This window comes from Glycine max, chromosome 18 (assembly GCF_000004515.6).
Source record: "Glycine max cultivar Williams 82 chromosome 18, Glycine_max_v4.0, whole genome shotgun sequence".
In the NCBI taxonomy this organism is placed as follows: domain Eukaryota; kingdom Viridiplantae; phylum Streptophyta; class Magnoliopsida; order Fabales; family Fabaceae; genus Glycine; species Glycine max.
The window spans coordinates 56,825,656-56,844,611 of NC_038254.2; the positions used below are offsets into that span (position 1 = coordinate 56,825,656).

Genomic DNA, 18,956 nt, shown 5'->3' on the forward strand with positions numbered 1-18,956 from the left:
TCCAAACCTCACTATAGAGTATAGATTATAGACACCACTTTGTAATTACAAAAATTCTTAACTATTAAATTTACTCTAATTCATAAAAACTTTTGCTAATCCTATCCAGAAGTTTCTATGCAAATTGCAAAAATAATGATTTTGTACTGTGTTCATGACACTTTTCGTAAGATTGTCCTTATAGCAAGTATTATCCCCTTTTGTTAGAACTTATAGAATGAAGACTGGTGAACATAATATCTTTTATTTTAGAAAAAAAATTATAATTTTTTTTATCTATTGTAGAATAGCATCTTTCTATTGTCTTTTTTACTAAATGAGAAATACAAGATGCCCGCTGCATAATATTGACCGTGATATAGATCAAAGATAATGTAAAAAAGTAAAGTGACAACAAAATGGAAAATGAAATAATAATAATAAAACCACCCTAGCTAGGAGAAGGGGGCACATCCTCGAAAGGTAATGGGATTTATCATTTATCCTGTGAAGGTAAGGGAGAAGTGAGTGTTCCTTAGTATCCAAGAAAACAGTATTCTATTTTATACATGACACCACAAAACCTCCTTAAGAAATATGTAAAACATGCATATCACAAGAATTGTATTTTTAAACTGTTTTACACAAGGATGTTTGAGGCAGCAAAAAAACTGCATTATCATCCCTGACATGACAATGGGGGTGATTCCAAGCTCCATAACAGTTCCGCGGTTGGAAGCAAGGAAAACGAATAGAGAGATGACAGTGTATATCACATTCTCTCTAAATGCCACTTTCCTGTCAGCAGTCTCAACTTCTGGAACAAAGGGGACAACTAAGTCAAGCAGCCTGAATCCACCTCCCATCTTGCATGCCATCCAAACTACAACAACACAAGTTTAGCACGCACATTGTATTAACCTTTAAGATATTTGATTTTTTGTTTGATAAATTTATAGAAACTTTATGGTTAAATAAGATTTTATTTTAAGTTTAAAATATTTCAATCTTAATCTTTCATATTAATCTAATAGTTGAGATTAATTATTCTCATATGATATGTCCTATATATATATTACCAAGATAGCTTATTTTTTCAGAATACTATTGAAGTTCTGTGTTTGTTTGTGTTATGATGGTTATCGTGCTGTTCGATTCAACCCAGAATTGTGACCATCTGTCTATACGTGGTATAAGTTGAAGAGATACAAGTAAGCCAATCTCTTTTTCCCCTTACTCTTCTATATCACTTTGATTAGTCAATAATCACTTTGATTAATCAATAGGGTAGTAGTTAATAAGAAATCCATTCTTCTCCAAGGTATGCATTAAGATTGAAGTAAATACGTTTTTTTCATTTTCAGGGAAAGATTTGCCCTGCTTTTTAAATAGGTGGCATCATATGTTTCACCATTAGTGTACAACTTTTACATTGTATTGGATCAAAATTAAGGTTTCGGACAAAATACAATGGCATCATTTCATCTTAGTTGAAAAAGGCTTTTATTGTTGAAGTTTTTATTGAATCAATTTTTGCTTGCTAAATTACATTTGAAATGATCTCATGCAGATGACAAATGAAATTGGGAAGGCAATTTTCCTTGTAAATGTAAAAGAACTATCTTTTAGAGCTTCCCACCCCATGAATACAACCTTAGGTTGTCAGAATATTTCTAATTGTGGCCTATTGTATTATTGCTACCCTTCTAATAGTTGAGGGACATTTTTTTTTTTGTTATTTTAATGGAATTAAGAATTACTGAGTTGAATGATTGCAGGGGCTTGGTCCATATATTTCTGAAATAGTCCAGTTGTGCACAGAATTTCCATCAACAGTTGTATTGCTAGATCACTTGGCTTTCTGCAAACCACCATCGTAAGCTTTATTGTAAACATTGTTTTAAAGGTAAAGAAATGTGCCCTTCTGCCATTATATGAATTATTGTATTGCAGAAATGAAGAGGAAGGTCTTGTCTTTTCTCAGTTTTTGAATCTATCTAGATTCCCACAAGTGCCTGATTCTTTCCTCCTAAGAGGAGCATGCTTAAATGTTTTTATTAGTAAATGCTTCAGCTTGAGGAATACTAAATTTCGAATTTTTGACAGGTATTTGTGAAATTTAGTGGCCTTTTCAGGTTGTCAAGAGGGCAGTTTTCTCATCTGGATTTGTCTCCTCTCTTGTCCCAAGTTGTCTCTAGCTTTGGTGCTAACCGTCTTATGTGGGGCACGTAAGTTCCCATCGTATATGTTTTCAACTAAAATTGAACAGTTTTGTGAGGAAACAGCAGAATGTTTAGAAAGGGTGAGAGAACTTTATTCAAAACAATCATATTAACTTTCTTGAATCATGTTGTGGCAGTGATTTTCCATATGTTGTTCCTGAATGTGGCTACAAAGAAGCCAATGAAGCATTGCATCTTCTTGCCGACCAGATCTCTTTGACTTCGACTGATTTAGAGTGGATGATGGGAAGAACGGTTACACAACTCTTCCCAAATCAATGAATGAACTGCTGCTACTGCTGATCAAGGTTCTAATTGAGAGTGGGAATGATGTCTCTCAGATTGAGTCTAATAAAACACTTTCAGATGTTGTATACTTGTATTACAGAAATGATATGTTGAATGTAAACATGTACAATTCGTGTCAGCATTGATGACAGAGTATATTTGTCCTGCTGTAGAGTTCACTGGGGGCTTCTTCATGACATAGATGTGCGTTAAATAGAGGGCAAAACAATATCTTGTGATGACAACATGTCATTTGACTGAGTTACATTCTTCTACATAGTCAAATCAAAGGAATGGAAAAGCCTTGAATTGTATCGTAAATTTTGATTTCTATCCGTATAGAAGAAAGATTCATAACTAACAAGAGGCAATGCAGTTTCCAAAATCATGAGAAAATTGTATGGCATTAGGCAAAAATGAATTACAATGATCACAATGAACACCAACTTCAAAGACAAAGCTAGTTACAAGGGAAGAAAAGAGGGGCCAAAATCACACAAAGATGGAATAATCCTTTTGAGTATTGCACAAGTCAGATGAAGCCATTCTTAGGATGATTTTGCTTTTTTTTGGAACCATCCTTTCTGTTTTTCTTCCTCCTCAACCTCTCACAAGCCAAGGCTCTCTCAAGCTGCTCCACCCTTTGTGTGAGAGAGGTAAGAAGTGTAGTCTGCATCTCATTCCTCTGAAACAGTTGTGCCATCATCTCCATCATCTTCTGGTTGTCCTCCACCATCTTCTCCAACAAGTCCTTCTTCCCATCTCCTTTCTCTCTTTCACAATCCCCCTCCTCCTCTTTCACCAAACAATTCTCCCCAACAAATCCCCTTCCTCCCTCACTATCCTCCTCTTCCACGTCTTCATTATTCAAAGCTTCAATTTCCTCACCTTCTTCTTGCTCCTCACATTTAATTTCACCCTCCTTTTCCACAACAAAACTTGTTCCCAACCCTATGTTTTCTTCTTCCATGCACATATCCTTCTCCTTTTCTACCTCCCCATTCCTCAAAGTTTCTATTCCATTACCTTCCTCTTCCTTCACCAAATAATTCTCTTCTCCCACACACTCATCAGAATTAGGGACTGCCATTTGATCCAGCATTTCTTGAAGGGCAATAGCTTTGTTGATGAGAGACTTTCTGCACTCTCTGAGGCCAGAGTAGTGCAACACCCTAACAGAATCCAACTTGAGAAGCAAGTTCATGATGGTCTCGCTCACCCTCACCCTCTCCCTTTGTTCCCTCTTCAATTTCATCACTTCCACCCTTACCTCGCACTCAATCCGCTCCAACTCCACCCTCATGGCAGCGATTTTCCTCAAGGTGTTCCTCACGAGAAATCCTCTCAGCACCCTCTGGATCTTTGTGGCAGAATCAGAATTTGTTCTGGTGCGCTCTGAGCCCACGAAGTGAACAGGAATGGAAACCACCTTAGAGGGTGCTTTGCGATAACAAGGGTCAGCCATGACCCCCAAGGGAGTTGTTCTGTACAAAGGGGTGTTCTTCATCTGCATCATTCGGATCGTGTCACTTTCGAGAGTTTTAAGGTTATTGTTTTTGTTTGCGAAGAATAAGGTAACAGACGAGGAGATTTATAATAGAAGACAAGGAAAGAATGAAAGTTCGAGAAGTATCAGGAGAGCTGGAGTTATGCTCTCTTTCTAGATAACTGTCGATATTTCTTGTATGTTCTCGTGGATTTTGTTTCTAGATATTCTCTTATACCACGTCATCATTTTTTTATATTTTTTTTAATTAAAATCAATGCACGCCACTTTTGTTAGATGGATGAGTTCCATGATGATTCTACTAAACATACATGAAAGTTCTAGATGTATGAAATTCCATTTATGACCTCTTAGTTAGATAACACATGACATGTTGAAAGTACATTAGTAAATCGGGCTTTATAAGTTGTTATTGGACTTGCTTCAGTAAACTGATTGGGCTTTGCTAGGTGCACCAGACATTGCTTGGGCACCCAGCATTGAAACAAAATTTTAAAAACACCTTTAAGTGTTTTTTGTTTTATGGATTACATGATTAATATAATTCATATGTAATCCATATGAATCACATGGATTAACTCATGCAGATTACATAATCCATATAAATTATATGGATTACGTAATTTATATGACTCGTACAAAATACGTGATTCGTAAGTATTTTTTTTAAAAAAATTAATAAATTAATTTTTTTAATAGTAAATATTTTTTATTTATAAAATAATATATAAATTAAATATTTCGTATGAATTATATCAAAATTAATTATCATAAAATTTATTATTTAAATTTACATGCACATTAAATATACATTAGAAATTTTAGTGTTATATATAATAATATTTTTTTATAATATAATTAAGTTATTAGCTCAATTGGTTAGTTGTATAAAAGAAATGAGTTTATTCTAGCTAGACAATGATTGTGATATTGAGAATGAAAGGTTTCTTTTTTCACTTCTCTGTTTAAAGAGAATCACATGGAGTTGATACAAGGTGTATGCATGGTTGAAGTTATAAAAATTTGCACAATTTTGTTGTTTGTTTCTAGATGAAGTCTAGTGTGCGTAAACAAAAAAATAATAATTAGAGGACTATTGTAGGAGTGCACACACTTGATCAAATTAAAAGAAAAAAAAAATTCTGTCAATGCAAATCAAAAAAAAAAATTCTGTCTACATTTAGTCGTCATCTCAAACGTGACAACCATTATGGTTTCCTTCGCACATTAAATCCGATGACGAATAATTCCTCTATGAACGCCCTAAATGCCGAGGTCACATTCCAGATCTGCGTTTCTTACTTTTGTTTCAGATCTGAACATGGTGATGTGTTGCAAATATGAGCTTGTTTTTTTCTTTTTCGAATTTGAGGTTAGTGATGTGTTCTATTTGTGACTTGAGTGCGGCGACGATGAAATCCTTCACAAACGCGCAAATGTTGAAGTTGCATTTTAGATCTAAGGTTATGTTTTGTGGCTACTAAAAATGTGTGTCTGAGAGAAATAATCAGATATGAGGTAAAGAAAACAACAAGAACCTCCATCAGATTTGAAAATGAGTTGACCAAATCTCCTTTGAGAATTTGTCAATGGATTCTTCATTTAATTTTGAGCATTTTGACATATTATAGGTCTTAAACGGACATTCCTATAAAAAATTATAGCCGTTTGAAGTTAAAAAAAATTTTCCGTATAAAAACATTTCGTCAATACAGATGGTGGGACCCGCTACGTGTCAAACTCGCCAACTCCATTGACGAGTCCCCCCACAAACAGACCTCCTAAAAAAGTTTCAAAACAACCCCTTTTAAGAATAAGTTTCAATAGAGCCTCTTTTAGAAATAAGTTTCTAAAAGGAGCCTTGGTCAATTTGTCGGGAGGAGTGATTGTAGACTGTGAAGGAAAATGTTTTGATACCAAAGAAAAAATGAAAATACTTTTTTTTAATTTTATATGATATAGGAAATTTCACTGTAGTTCGTATTTATATCAATTGTTAATTTTAATCCCAATATATCTAACAGATAAAAAAAAAATCTTTTGTACGATGCGTAATGAGTTTAAGTTAAGCACCATAGCCTTCGCCTTGTTTCTAATCTCTAACCAAAGAATCACAGGGAGTTGATACAAGTTGTATGCATTGTTCAAGTTATAAAATTTTGCACAATTTTATCGTTTGTTTCTAATATCTATCCAAATTAAAAGTAAATAGCTTGAATTTATATGATTAAAAAAACAATAGAGTCATAGAGTAAATCAACTTATTAAGTATAAGTGTGTTCAAATTAAAATTGAATCATTTATTTAATTTTTGATAAAAATAATTATTGATCAAATTTAATTTACTTTTGAATTGAATTTCAAATTATCAAAATCTTTTTTTCCTAATTTACTGAAAGGTTAAACACAAAAAAAATTAAGAGTCTTCGAATATAAGAATATGATCCAAATGATTTGGCCGTCACTCAAGAAATACACGGTATAAACAGGACTTGAGAAAAGTTGTAAAATTGAAATAAGTGCTTGTTTAGTTTAGTGTTGGCAAAATTATTTTTGAATTCATAAATAATTTTAAATACATTTTTATATATTTGATTTTATATTAAAAAAACTCAGAATTAATTTTAAATTAAAACAATTTTAATTAGGGATCCAAAATTTTATATTAAATTTTACTTTTAAATTAATTTTATTTAAAATCAATTTTGTGGATGCTAATTCAAATATACACTCGTCCCTAGCAGGAGGAAGTGGGTATGTAATGTAATTAAGGAGACATCACATAACAGGTGTATATTGAAGTATGAGGCTGTACTTTTCTTTTACTACACTGCCATGGCCGCTGCCAGCCTGGTGTCCCTTTGGGTCCTCTTCTCCGGCGTTGCTTTGTTTCCTGGAAGTTGCTCGCCGCAGCATCATAACATTCGTAAGTTTCTCTTTTAGTTAGTTTCTTTCATTGGATTTTGATGTTTAATAAACAAGTGGTGGTTCTATTCTGTGTTACAGTTAAACTTAAAATGATCTCCCCCTTCACTCATAACCTTTCAACCTCCAAAATCATTGACTCCCATCTCCATATCTGGGCTTCTCCTCAAGAGGTTCTGTATCATACTAACTACCCTCTATTTATTGTTTATTCCAAACCTCAATGCTTTACTATAATTACTAAAATTCTTATACTAATTTACTCTAATTCATCAAAACTTTTCTGCCTACGGATATTCATCTGCTAACTAACTTTTAAGATTGGAAATGTAGGCTTCGGAATTCCCTTATGCTCCCGGACAAGAGCCCCCTGTACCAGGAAATCTTCATTTTTTGCTCCAGGTATATTATAGTATCTATCTATCAACCTATGTTTACCTTCGGATTAGTATATGTGTTGAATCCCCCACGGCACCCACATTAATATTGCATATTTGTTTAAATGTAGACACCTTATTCTTGTATTTCCTGCAAATCTTGACCGATTCGTATATATAGAATTGATACTGCCTGCATATCTGCTGTTTTCATACAAGTCTTAATTAATGGCTGCTTGAAATTAATTGCATAGAAGCTGATTTTTGTTTGTGTTTATATCATTGATGCTGATACTCTTTTTTCTTTCCATAGAATATGGAGGAGGCAGGAGTAGATGGCGTTCTCATTGTGCAGCCAATATTTCATAAATTTGATCATAGTTATGTCACAAGGTTTGTTTCACATTTTGCCCCAGTTTATGCAAGAAATACTGAAATGGCAGTTGGTGTCTATGGAAGATGTAGTGGTAATATATGATCTCAGCATTTGACCTGTTTTCCATGCTGGACTTGCTAGGGATATAAGAGAATAAGGTACAGATTGAACTGAAGGATCGAGAGAGATTTTGTAAATGCAAAATGCTAGTTATGATTGGACGACCTTTATGTAAAAGTGGAAAACTATCGCTTTTGTACTTGTAAAAAAGGTCTCCCAAATTGTTAGAAAAATAAATTATAAACCATAGATAAGGTGAAATTTACATAAACACAGAATCCAACTGTTTAAAAAGCCTGATCTGTCAACTATATCTATTCACTCTTATATGGAGTTCTGTCTACAGTTTCTGTACCAAAGGAAATTAGAGGTTCATATAAAGTCTCAATTTATTGTATGATATTTCATATGTCAATTTGTTCATTGGACAGTGCTTTGAAGAAATACCCGACCAAATTTGTTGGTTGTTGCCTTGCTAATCCAACTGATGATGGAAGTGGACTGAAGCAGTTTGAAGATCTTGTCTTAAAGGTTTAATGGATAATTTCTTTTTATCAAGATAGATTATTTTCTTTTTGGAATGCAATTGGAGTTTTGTGTTTGCTTGTGTTAGGATGGTTATCGTGCTGTTCGATTCAACCCAGAATTGTGGCCAGCTGGGGAAAAGGTAGGCAACCCTATTTCTTTTTCACAGTATCTATGTAGTGTCTATTCACCATGTAAGCTAAAGAGATACACTTGAACCATTTTCTTTTCCTCCTTAGTTTTCTATATTGAGTAAACCACGGTTTTTATTTCTGAAAGTGTATAGCCCTAAAACTTAGGAATATTCAAATAAATGTCTGAAATTTCCAATTGTTTCATCTAAGTCCCTAAGCTTAACTATTTACTTACATTTAATTCTAAACATATGCTAATATTATCATTTAAGTTATACATTTTTTTAATTTTGGACTGATGTGATTGACGAATTACACCTTCAAATATTTATTTGGAATTTTCTTAGTTTCAGGGGGAACTAATGTGATATCACTATATACTGTCAGAGACAAAAATAAAATAAAATTGGTTAAACAAGAAAGTGTCATATCATTGTAGAGTTAAGTAAATACAGTTTTCACTTTGAGTAAAAGATTTGAACTGCTTTTTTAATAGGTGGCTTTGTATGTTTCACTAATAGTTATTAGTGCACAACTACATTATATTGAACCAAAATGTGGTTTCGGACAGAATACAACGGCATCATTTCATCAATGTAACCTACATCACCTAGTGACCAAAAATGCTTGTTTTGTTTTAGTTGTTTATCAAATCAAAGTATTTTTTCTGGGTAATATCTGAAAATGATCTCATTGCAGATGACAAATAAAGTTGGGAAGGCAATTTTCCAAAGGGCTGGAGAACTGAATGTACCAGTGGGATTCTTGTGCATGAAGGTATTTTTTTTTATTTGCTTGTATATATAAAAGAACTATCTTGTAAAGTTTCTTCTCCTCCCAATAGAACCTTAGGTTGTCAAAATATTTCTATGTGCCGCCTATGGTATTGCTACCCTTCTACACAGTAAGGGGCATATTTTTTTATGCATGAAGTTAATGAAAAAAAGAATTACTGAGTCGAGTGATTTCAGGGGATTGGTCTATATATGTCTGAGATTGAGCAGTTGTGCACAGAATTTCCATCAACAGTTGTATTGATTGATCACTTGGGCTTCATCAAACCACCATTGTAAGCTATATTATATCATTGTTTCAAAGGTAAAGAAATGCACCTTTATATGAGCATTGTATTGCAGGAATGAAGAAGAAGGTCTTGTCTTTTCTCAGCTTTTGAATCTATCTAGATTCCCAAAAGTAAGTGCTGGATTCTTTCCTTGTGACAAGAACATCAAGGAAACAAAGCATACCTAATTGTTTTACTAGTTACGTTTTTGCTTTATTGCTGAAGACCTTGACAGAAACACAAATTTATAACTGATGTAGATGCTTATTCTGTCTTCATTCTCATGTCAATTTAAATGAGTAAAGTAGTAAAAGGTTTCAATCAACTATAGATTATATCCTATATATGGATACGATTCTTTGAATCCATTTAGCTTTTTGATATGTTCTATCAAAATAATTGTCAGTCTTTTTGTCCCCGTAATTAGTGAAGTCTCCAACATGAGGAATGGAATACTAAAGTATTGAATTTTTGACAGGTATATGTGAAATTTAGTTCTCTTTTTCAAGTGTCAAGAGAGAAGTTTCCTTATCTGGATTTGGCTCCTCTTTTGTCCCAAGTTGTCGCTAGCTTTGGTGCTAACCGTGTTATGTGGGGCAGGTAACTTCCTATCATATATGTTTTCAAATAAAATGGGAAAAGAGGGTGAGACAACTTTATTTATAACAATCATATTAACTTCCTTGAATCATGCTGTGGAAGTGATTTTCCATATGCTGCTGCTGAATGTGGCTACAAAGCAGCCAAAGAAGCAGTGCTTCTTATTGCCAACCAGATCTCTTTGCCTCCGTCTGATTTAGAGTGGATCATGGGGAGAACTGTTGCACAACTCTTCCCAAACCAATGGACTGATGCTAAGCAAGGTTTTCATAGAGAGCGGGAGTGATGTCTCTCAGATTGAGTCTTATAAAGCACTTTCACATGTTGTATTCTTAAATTATATGTTGAATGTAACATGTAAAATTGTCTCTGCACTGATGACATTTGTTCTTGTCTTTGGTAAATTCGTACACCAATATTTTTGTTGGTTGCCCTGCTGTTCTAGGTGAATAACCAGCATTGAATAAGCATTTGACTTTGTTACATTCTTCTACATATAATTTGTCGAAGTAGTTGGAGTGTAGAAGGAATGGAAATTATAAAAGCATCAAATTGTATCATAAAATCGGATTTCTATTCATATAGAGGAAATAATCATAACTAATAAGAGGCAAAATTCGTAAAAGCAATTCACTTCATTGGATAGCATCACATTGATTAATCACAAAAAAAACCGACATCAACATCAAAACTAGTTTCAAGAAAAGAAAAGAAAAATCAAAATCACAAAGATGGAGGATCCTTTTGAGTATGGCAAAAGTCAGATGAAGCCATTTTTAGGATTATTTCGTTTAATTTTGGCATCAGCCTTTCTCTTTTTCTTCCTCCTCAACTTCTCACAAGCCAAGGCTCTCTCAAGCTGTTCCACCCTTTGCGAGAGAGAGGTGAGAAGTGTAGTCTGCATCTCATTCCTCTGAAACAGTTGTGTCATCATCTCCACCATCTTCTGATTGTCCTCCACCATCTTCTCCAACAAGTCCTTCTTCTTCCCATCTCCTTCCGCTCTTTCATAATCCCCTCCTTCCTCTTTCATCAAACAATTCTCCGCAACCGAACTTGTTCCCACACCCTCTTTGTCTTCCACCTCCTCATTCCTCAAAGCTTCAATTTCTTCACCTTCCTCTTGCTCCTCCTCGCATTCAATTTCTCCCTCCTTTTCTACAACCAAACTTTTTCCCAACCCAATACTTTCTTCTTCCATGCAACCACTCTCCTCCTTTTGCCGTTCTACCTCCCCACTCCTCAAAGTTTCTATTCCATTATCTTCCTCTTCCTTCACCAAACAATTATCTTCTCTAACCCATTTCTTCTTTCCCTCCTCCTCCTCCATTTCTATCTCCCCATTCTTCAAAGTTTCCATTCCACTGCCTTCCCCTTCCTCTTCCTCTTCCTCTTCCTCCACCAAACAATTCTTTGCTTCCACACACTCACTTTCCTTCTCTTCCATCTCATCAGAATGAGTGACAGCCATTTGATCTAGCATTTCTTGAAGGGCAATAGCTTTGTTGATGAGAGACTTTCTGCACTCTCTGAGGCCAGAGTAGTGCAACACCCTAACAGAATCCAACTTGAGAAGCAAGTTCATGATGGTCTCGCTTACCCTCACCCTCTCCCTTTGTTCCCTCTTCAATTTCATCACTTCCACACTTATCTCGCTCTCAATCCGCTCCAACTCCACCCTCATGGCAGTGATTTTCCTCAAGGTGTTCCTCACCAGAAATCCTCTCAGCACCCTCTGGATCTCTGTGGCAGAATCAGAATTTGTTCTGGTGCGCTCTGACCCCACGAAGTGAACAGGGATGGAAACCACCTTAGAGGGTGCTTTGCGAAAACAAGGCTCAGGCATACCCCCCCAAGGAGTTGTTCTGTACAAAGGGGTGTTCTTCATCTGCATCATTCGGATCGTGTCACTTTCAAGAATTTTAAGGTTTTTGTTTTTGTTTGCGAAGAATAAGGTAACAGACGAGGAGATTTATAATAGAAGACAAGGAAAGAATGAAAGTTCGAGAAGTTTCAAGAGAAGATGAATTAACTGTTGCCGGCTTACGTGGCATGAGTTCTTCTCTTTCTAGATAACCGTCGATTCTTCTTGAAAATTCCCGCGGACTTTGTTCCAAATAATGAACCGAAGAATCCAGATAAATTTTCTGTATTCTTCCATGCCACCATTTTTTACATTTTATAACGTACTTACAAAGATATTTTTTAATTATTGTAATAAAAATAGGAAAAATTAATTTACTGCATGAATAATTTTAATATTTTCATTATTTATTTTTCTTTGAAATCTAAAGATAATAATAAATAATTAATATTAACCATTAAATTGAAAATATATTTTTAATTAACATTAATGCATTTCCTCAAAAAGAATTAGCATTAATGCACGTGACTTTTGTTAGTTGAATGAGTTTCATAACAATTTTATTGTATGCATCAATAAGGCGAATCACGTGGAGTTTGTATAAGTGGTATGCATGGTTCAAGTTATAAAAATAAAAATTCACAGAAATATTTTTAATAAAATTTTGCACAATTTTATTGTTATTCAAAGGAGGCTAAAAGCCATTACGCAGGAACGTTTCTAGGTAGAGTAACCCCTATACAATCACTCCACATTTGGAGATTACAGTCAGTAATAAGAGTGTGAATAGACGTGTAAGCTAATAGATAAAGTATTGCCCTTAGCCGCTAAATGGTCTGCCATGGAGTTGCTTGCTCTAAGAGTATGGTGGCCTTCTACTTACCAGTCCTTCTTGAGCCAAGCTTTAGTCTGATTAACCATGGAGACATACTGGTGATTACCAAGGACAGGCCCACGGTTGAGCTTCACAGCCACTACAGAATCACTATTTATTGCTTATTTTTAATTTATAATCAAATTAACCGTGAATCACATGGAGGAATATGAGCTAAGAAAAACTTATGTAGATATATCTCAAATGACTATTTCACTGTTTGATTTCAATAAAGTAAAAATTAGGTTTAAATCTTATTTTGTTTGATGTAATTTTAATTTTTTCATTTTAAAATTAAGACATTTGATCCTTTTATCTTAAAAAAACGTAATTTTAGTCTCCTATTTTAAAATAAAAATATTTGATCGTCTTATTTTAAAAAGTTTGTCATTCTAGTTGAACCTCAAATTTATCTTTTTTTAGACAAAATTGTATTTTTGGTCTCTCAATTTGTCTTCCATTTCGATTTTGGTCTCCCTTTAAAATTATTAACGAATTTTATCCTCCTATTTTATTCAATCACACAATCTTGTCCCCCAACTCCATGAAATATGAAATGCATTGCTATTGTCAAGGGTCAATCAAAACATGACACGTGACATGTGACAGTCAACATTCATTTGTAACGGTCAACGTCCAATTCTAAACTGGGGGACGAAGATTGCGTGTTTTGGTAAAATAGGAGAACAAAATTCGTCAATAATTTTAAAGGGGAATCAAAATCAAAATTGGAGACAACTAGGGGGACCAAAAATACAATTTTACCTTTTTTATCCAATTGAATCCTAGACCTTACATATTCATTTAATGTATCATCACAAAATAATTTAATTAATTGCAATAAAAGAAATAAAATGTAGACAAAAATAAAGGTTGATTCAAAAATGTATATATTTTAAAATATGGGAACTAAAATTATGAATTTTCTAAAATAAAAGGATTAACATGTAACTAATCAGGCTACTAAAGTAGATGAGTGGAGGGAACTATCATAGTGGGAAAACATGGAGTGATTAGGGTTTCTAATAGAGGCGCATGGAGAGAAAGTAAAGTTAATAGTGCCATTAGCGACGGAGAAAGAGGAGCTAGGTGACGTTAATGATGATTTTGATGGCGTAGAGTTTGAAGACGATATAGTACACAATGAGAATGACGATGATGATGACGATGGAAATTGGGAAGATGGTAACCACGATGCAGGAGGTGAGGTTGGTGCGCCTCGACGAAGGTTGAGGTTGTTTTGGCCTTGATGCAAGTGCCAGAATGGCAAGGGGTGAGACATCGACTCCAACCACCATGACCTACAGTGGTAAAGGGAGAGCCAAAGTATAAAGTGTGTTGTTTTATGTTGAGAGCAAGATGAGGATGTGGATATGAATGTGAATGTGCATAATTTAAGGATGAGATCAAAATTAAACACCACATGATTTAAGAATTTTACTTATACGATTTAATTTGTACAAATAGTATTTTAAATTTACTAATCATTAATGATTATAATAATATATGTTTTTAACAAATTATTATTTATATATATAATAATTTTTCTTTCAAATAAAAAATGATATAATAAGTTTTGATCAAATTGATTCAAATAGGTAGTTATTATAGAATTTAAGTTTTGATTGATAATAAAAAATTTTAGTGCAACTTATGTAATAATAATAATAATATATTAAAAGATTTGTTGGTCGATCTCATTGGGTTGCTTGACTTCAGCATGTGTCGCATTCCGGCCAATACTTAATTAGATTAATCAAATGATTTTTATAATATATTTTTAAAAAAATCAATAAATAATTTAGTCTTATGAAAAGGTATCACAGAAAAAACTTCTATTTTTAATTGTTATAAATATATTTTTATATAATAATATTTATTTTTCACCTTTTTTCATATATATATATCCAAATAAGTGAGGAAAGTTCTTTTATTTATTTCTAATATTAATGCATCCAAACTTTTTATTCTTTATTTATTTTCTATTTTTATATTCATTTCTAATCTAAATAGACTAACAAGGTTTGTCAGTTTTTTTAATTAACTTTGGGTATTTGAAATCATATTTTATACTAAAAGAAAACAAACTATATTCAATATCATCTAATTTAAATTTAATGATAATGAACATATTTCTTGGAGTATAAATATAAAGTGAAATTTTATAGCAAATAAAAATAAGAAAGTCGAATATTATATAAATTAAAAAGAATTTATAAATTTAAATTTTAAAATTTTAAATTAAATAAAATATCAAGCTCACTTATATAATTTAAATGATAATTTATTAATAAAAATTTAATAATTTTTTATTTATAAAACTGAAATGGTCACATTAAAGAAAAAGAAAAAGAAGCTTAAAACATAGATTCAACAAATTAAACTTGGAAGTGGTGTAAAAAAAGAGGAGAAAAAGTTTGAAGGCGAAATGTGTGATTGATGGCAAAGGATGAGAGAGGAAACTAATTAAGTTGTGTGATTTCCAATGCATATACTAGTACTTATTCCAAAACGACAATTCATCCAAAAGTGTGGCCACGTCAGTATGGTTCCGCCGCCCGATTCAGCAGCATGCGGTTGAACAACACCCACCCCACGCCTACCTCTATCGTGTTTTCAACACCAACTGCCACTTTGTCACTGCTTTAGGTGAACATCCCTCCACTCTACTACTACTCTATACTCATATATTTTGCACATATTTTAACTTTTCAATCCCACACAAAAATTACATGCATGCAATACATTTACATAAATAAGAGAAACAAAAATAAAACTTTCAAAATAGTATGAAATATGATGGTTGATGTGATAAAAAATACTAAATAATTTAATTACATGTGTTTTATAAGTTGCCATTCCACTCTACAAATAACAAAAATTTATTGCATGACTTGGGATTATTTACTACTTATCTGTAGTTTCCACAATTTTTTATGTGATGCATAACAAGATTTTTTATTTATGAAAAAGAAAGAATGAAATTCAATTATGTATTACGTAAGAACTGATTGAGATCCTGTTGTTCCTGGATTACGGATTATGTAGTAATTTGTTTTAAATATCATGCATGTTGGTTAAATGATATGCATATATACATTTTTCTTTCTTAATTAAAAGAAAGAAAGAAATTGCACCTCTTATTTTGTTTCTTGAGATAATTTTCATTTAATTAATTAGTAGCTAGGCGTTTACTTTAGCGGCAAATAATAAAGTAATCATTTTACATGGAGGAAGATTAGTACTAGCTAGTATATAAGGATATGAATATTAGTGAAGGCATGATGGTGATAAAACGAAGTGGAATGAAGCAAGCATGTGTTGACTCTGAAGTGTGGTGATCTTAATTGGGATTTTGGAAAGGCAGAAACATAAGTGAATGGGAAATGTCAGAAGGAAGAAACAAAAAGGGAGTGTGGTAATGGTAAATGGTTGGTCGACAACAAGGACGCACCCCGCTCTCTGCCTGCACTACAACATCCTAATTCCACTTTTCCCAGAAAAAGGCCTGCTTCTTATGTCTCTAACCTTCAATACAAATCTTGTTTCAATTTCGATCATATCCCTTTTTATTTCATAGATTCATAAATATATAAAATAAAATCATACTAAATAATATCAACCGCTTCTACAATCTCACGTCATGCCTAACCTAGCTGCTTTTTAATATATAGTGCATCTTAAACTAACCCATCTCCACATTCTTAAGTCCCATATTGTTTAGTTTTAGAAGATTAATGCCTTTTTAAATACTACATTTCTTCTAATCTAACATTGCTTAATAATGTCAATGACAAAAGAGATATAATAATGTAAAAAAATATTATATTCATTTATTAGATGAATGATATATGTTTTGCGAAGAAAGTTAATTTTTAAATACATTATATATATATATATATATATATATATATATATATATATATATATATATATATATATATATATCTAAATATTTTAATGTTTCCACTTTTACTTTCTTTGGGTCTCACTCAATCTTGGACAAACATCCATCCGGCTCTATTGCTGGCTCAGAAATCCTGCTACGTAGATTAACCATTTGCTTTTTTGGTTTTTCTGTGACATGCTTTTTTTTTTTTTTGACAAATCCTAGGCTTAACCAATGGTAGCGATTAATAAATAAAAAATATTTTTTTTATTGAAATATATAAAATTATATTTTTCATGGTTTTTTTTACAGATATTTCCGATAAATATTTTTTTCTTTTAAATTTTTAATCAACACTAATTAGTAAAAAAAAAAAACAAAATAATCGAAGTGTGACAAACATGCATGCATTGCTCTCCTCGAGTAAGCAAGCATTACGGCTGGATGTATAAATCAAAGCACAGTACGTAGACACAACACAGACAACACCCCCTCTGAACCAGAGACACGCCCTGCGACAACAACAGACAAATAAAGCAATTCAATTCAATTCAGTTCAGTTCTTCCACTTTCACCCTTATAAAACCATGCCTTCTCTTCACCCTTTTTCTCACCACAAACACTCCGAGCCACATACACACACATTCCTTCTAATTAACACACTTTGATAGTTGGTTTTGTTTAGTAGTTAGTACTATGAGGCAAGAGAACATAATGCATTACCAAGTGGAGCCTGCATGGAGCTACTACATGAGGGTTCGGAGGAGCATGGAAGAGGACCAGATGGAGAGAGTGGCAAGACTGGCCTCACAGAGTGCAGTGGTGATATTCAGTGTGAGTAGCTGTTGCATGTGCCATGCAATGAAGAGGCTCTTCTGTGGAATGGGGGTTAACCCCACAGTGCATGAGCTTGACCAAGATCCCAAAGGGAAAGACATGGAGAGTGCACTTATGAGACTCCTTGGAATTGGAATTGGAAATGGAATCAACTCCACTGCTTCTGCTGCTGTTCCTGTGGTCTTCATTGGAGGGAAACTTGTTGGCTCCATGGACAGGGTTTTGGCTTTCCACATCAGTGGCACCCTTGTTCCTCTTCTCAAACAAGCTGGTGCCTTGTGGCTTTGAAACTGATTAATTAGAGTAATTAAAACAAAGCACTGTCTATTGTCTTCATTTGTTTTTTTTTTTTTAGACATTGCTTTGCTTGTTGTCTCCGGGAGCAACCGTATTACTATTATATTATCCATACTTGAGATTTTATCATGAGTATTAGCTAACTAGCTAGCTAGTTTTCCTCCAAAGAAACAAAAAAAAAAGTAGGAAAAAAGCTAATTAGAGCCTTTTCACTTCTAACAAGCTTTATCTGTTGTAAGAAATTGTTTTCTCTCAATTTTCTTTTGCTTTTGTAGTTCGTGTGTACGTGTTGTTTAGCTTGTATAAAGAAGCACATGTTTAATGGAAATGAATGAACAAGAAGTTCTGGTGAAACTCTTTCCTCAACTTTAATTTCTATATATATATATCGGTATAAATGTGCTCCTACATATATATGGTAGAAGATCACAACATATCCATAGTTCTAGTCAATCTCCTGGTGACACGCAGCGAGTTTTTCAATTTTTGGGAAAAGTTAATTAATAATTTAACTATATATCACATGAACCTAGCTGTTTACTCTTTGGAGAACATCTTCAACGAATGAAGTGAAAGAGTGTTTGTGTGTGTGGTCTAATTTTTATCCATCTAATTAACTTTGCTACATGGAATTAAGGGAAGAGAGCATGATCATTGACCGGTACAAAGTCTCTATGATATATATATATACACACATTTCTGTAAAAGAATAAAGAGTGAGACACATCGTATTTTGCAATGCGGGTTTTCTTCTTTTATTAATCATAATGTCTTTTTCCGTACTTGTGGGGTGTGAGATTAATCAAAGAATAAAAGAGAGATAGAAATAGAGGAAGGATATAATTAAAATGAAGCTAAAAAAAAGTGAACGAAAAAACAAAAATCATTTGAACTAAAATAAGCGATCTAAGAAAGGATGTAGGTTTTAAATTTGCTCTCGCAAGACTGATGTTTTGATCAAAGGGATATATAGCCAGGGTCGAGATGAGTAAAAGTGTAAAATTAACCACCCATACTTTTACCATTTCCAAGTTTATGAATATAAAGTTTTTTATAAGATGATATCATTGCTCAATGAGTATTAACCAGTGTTTTAGTCTTTCTATATGATGTTGTCGTTCCATGCATGTCCCAACAAA

General features: G+C 33.3%; 4 protein-coding genes across 4 annotated transcripts; 2 read left to right on the forward strand and 2 right to left on the reverse strand.

Annotated features, from left to right (window-relative positions):
• Nucleotides 1-3,021: 3,021 nt before the first annotated feature.
• LOC121173982 (uncharacterized) lies at nucleotides 3,022-4,002 on the reverse strand. Its single transcript, XM_041011861.1, has one exon. It carries the CDS (start codon nucleotides 4,000-4,002, stop codon nucleotides 3,022-3,024), a length of 981 nt encoding a protein of 326 aa, XP_040867795.1.
• A 2,752-nt stretch (nucleotides 4,003-6,754) lies between these two features.
• On the forward strand, nucleotides 6,755-10,539 carry LOC100817481 (4-sulfomuconolactone hydrolase). The gene is made up of 11 exons (XM_003552615.5): nucleotides 6,755-6,922; nucleotides 7,003-7,094; nucleotides 7,255-7,323; nucleotides 7,612-7,691; nucleotides 8,166-8,265; nucleotides 8,348-8,401; nucleotides 9,093-9,170; nucleotides 9,365-9,462; nucleotides 9,530-9,587; nucleotides 9,935-10,056; nucleotides 10,159-10,539. Exons 1-11 carry the CDS (start codon nucleotides 6,832-6,834, stop codon nucleotides 10,340-10,342), a joined length of 1,026 nt encoding a protein of 341 aa, XP_003552663.1. The 5' UTR covers nucleotides 6,755-6,831; the 3' UTR covers nucleotides 10,343-10,539.
• Nucleotides 10,540-10,672: 133 nt separating this feature from the next.
• On the reverse strand, nucleotides 10,673-12,028 carry LOC102667357 (neurofilament medium polypeptide). Its single transcript, XM_006602952.4, has one exon. The coding sequence runs from the start codon at nucleotides 11,951-11,953 to the stop codon at nucleotides 10,817-10,819; it is 1,137 nt and encodes a 378-aa protein (XP_006603015.1). The 5' UTR covers nucleotides 11,954-12,028; the 3' UTR covers nucleotides 10,673-10,816.
• Nucleotides 12,029-17,275: 5,247 nt separating this feature from the next.
• On the forward strand, nucleotides 17,276-18,161 carry LOC100818015 (glutaredoxin-C1). The gene has a single exon (XM_006602953.4). It carries the CDS (start codon nucleotides 17,380-17,382, stop codon nucleotides 17,806-17,808), a length of 429 nt encoding a protein of 142 aa, XP_006603016.1. The 5' UTR covers nucleotides 17,276-17,379; the 3' UTR covers nucleotides 17,809-18,161.
• The last annotated feature ends 795 nt before the right edge of the window (nucleotides 18,162-18,956 follow it).

What these genes read in the sequence shown, in the direction of transcription:
- LOC102667357 (XM_006602952.4), bottom strand. Translation starts at nt 11,953, where the DNA reads ATGATGCAGATGAAGAACACCCCTTTGTACAGAACAACTCCTTGGGGG.
- LOC100817481 (XM_003552615.5), top strand. Translation starts at nt 6,832, where the DNA reads ATGGCCGCTGCCAGCCTGGTGTCCCTTTGGGTCCTCTTCTCCGGCGTT. An exon ending in ATCTTCATTTTTTGCTCCAG is followed by an intron (nt 7,324 to 7,611) that starts GTATATTATAGT and finishes TTCTTTCCATAG; the next exon opens with AATATGGAGGAGGCAGGAGT. An exon ending in GGCTTCATCAAACCACCATT is followed by an intron (nt 9,463 to 9,529) that starts GTAAGCTATATT and finishes ATTGTATTGCAG; the next exon opens with GAATGAAGAAGAAGGTCTTG.
- LOC121173982 (XM_041011861.1), bottom strand. Translation starts at nt 4,002, where the DNA reads ATGCAGATGAAGAACACCCCTTTGTACAGAACAACTCCCTTGGGGGTC.
- LOC100818015 (XM_006602953.4), top strand. Translation starts at nt 17,380, where the DNA reads ATGAGGCAAGAGAACATAATGCATTACCAAGTGGAGCCTGCATGGAGC.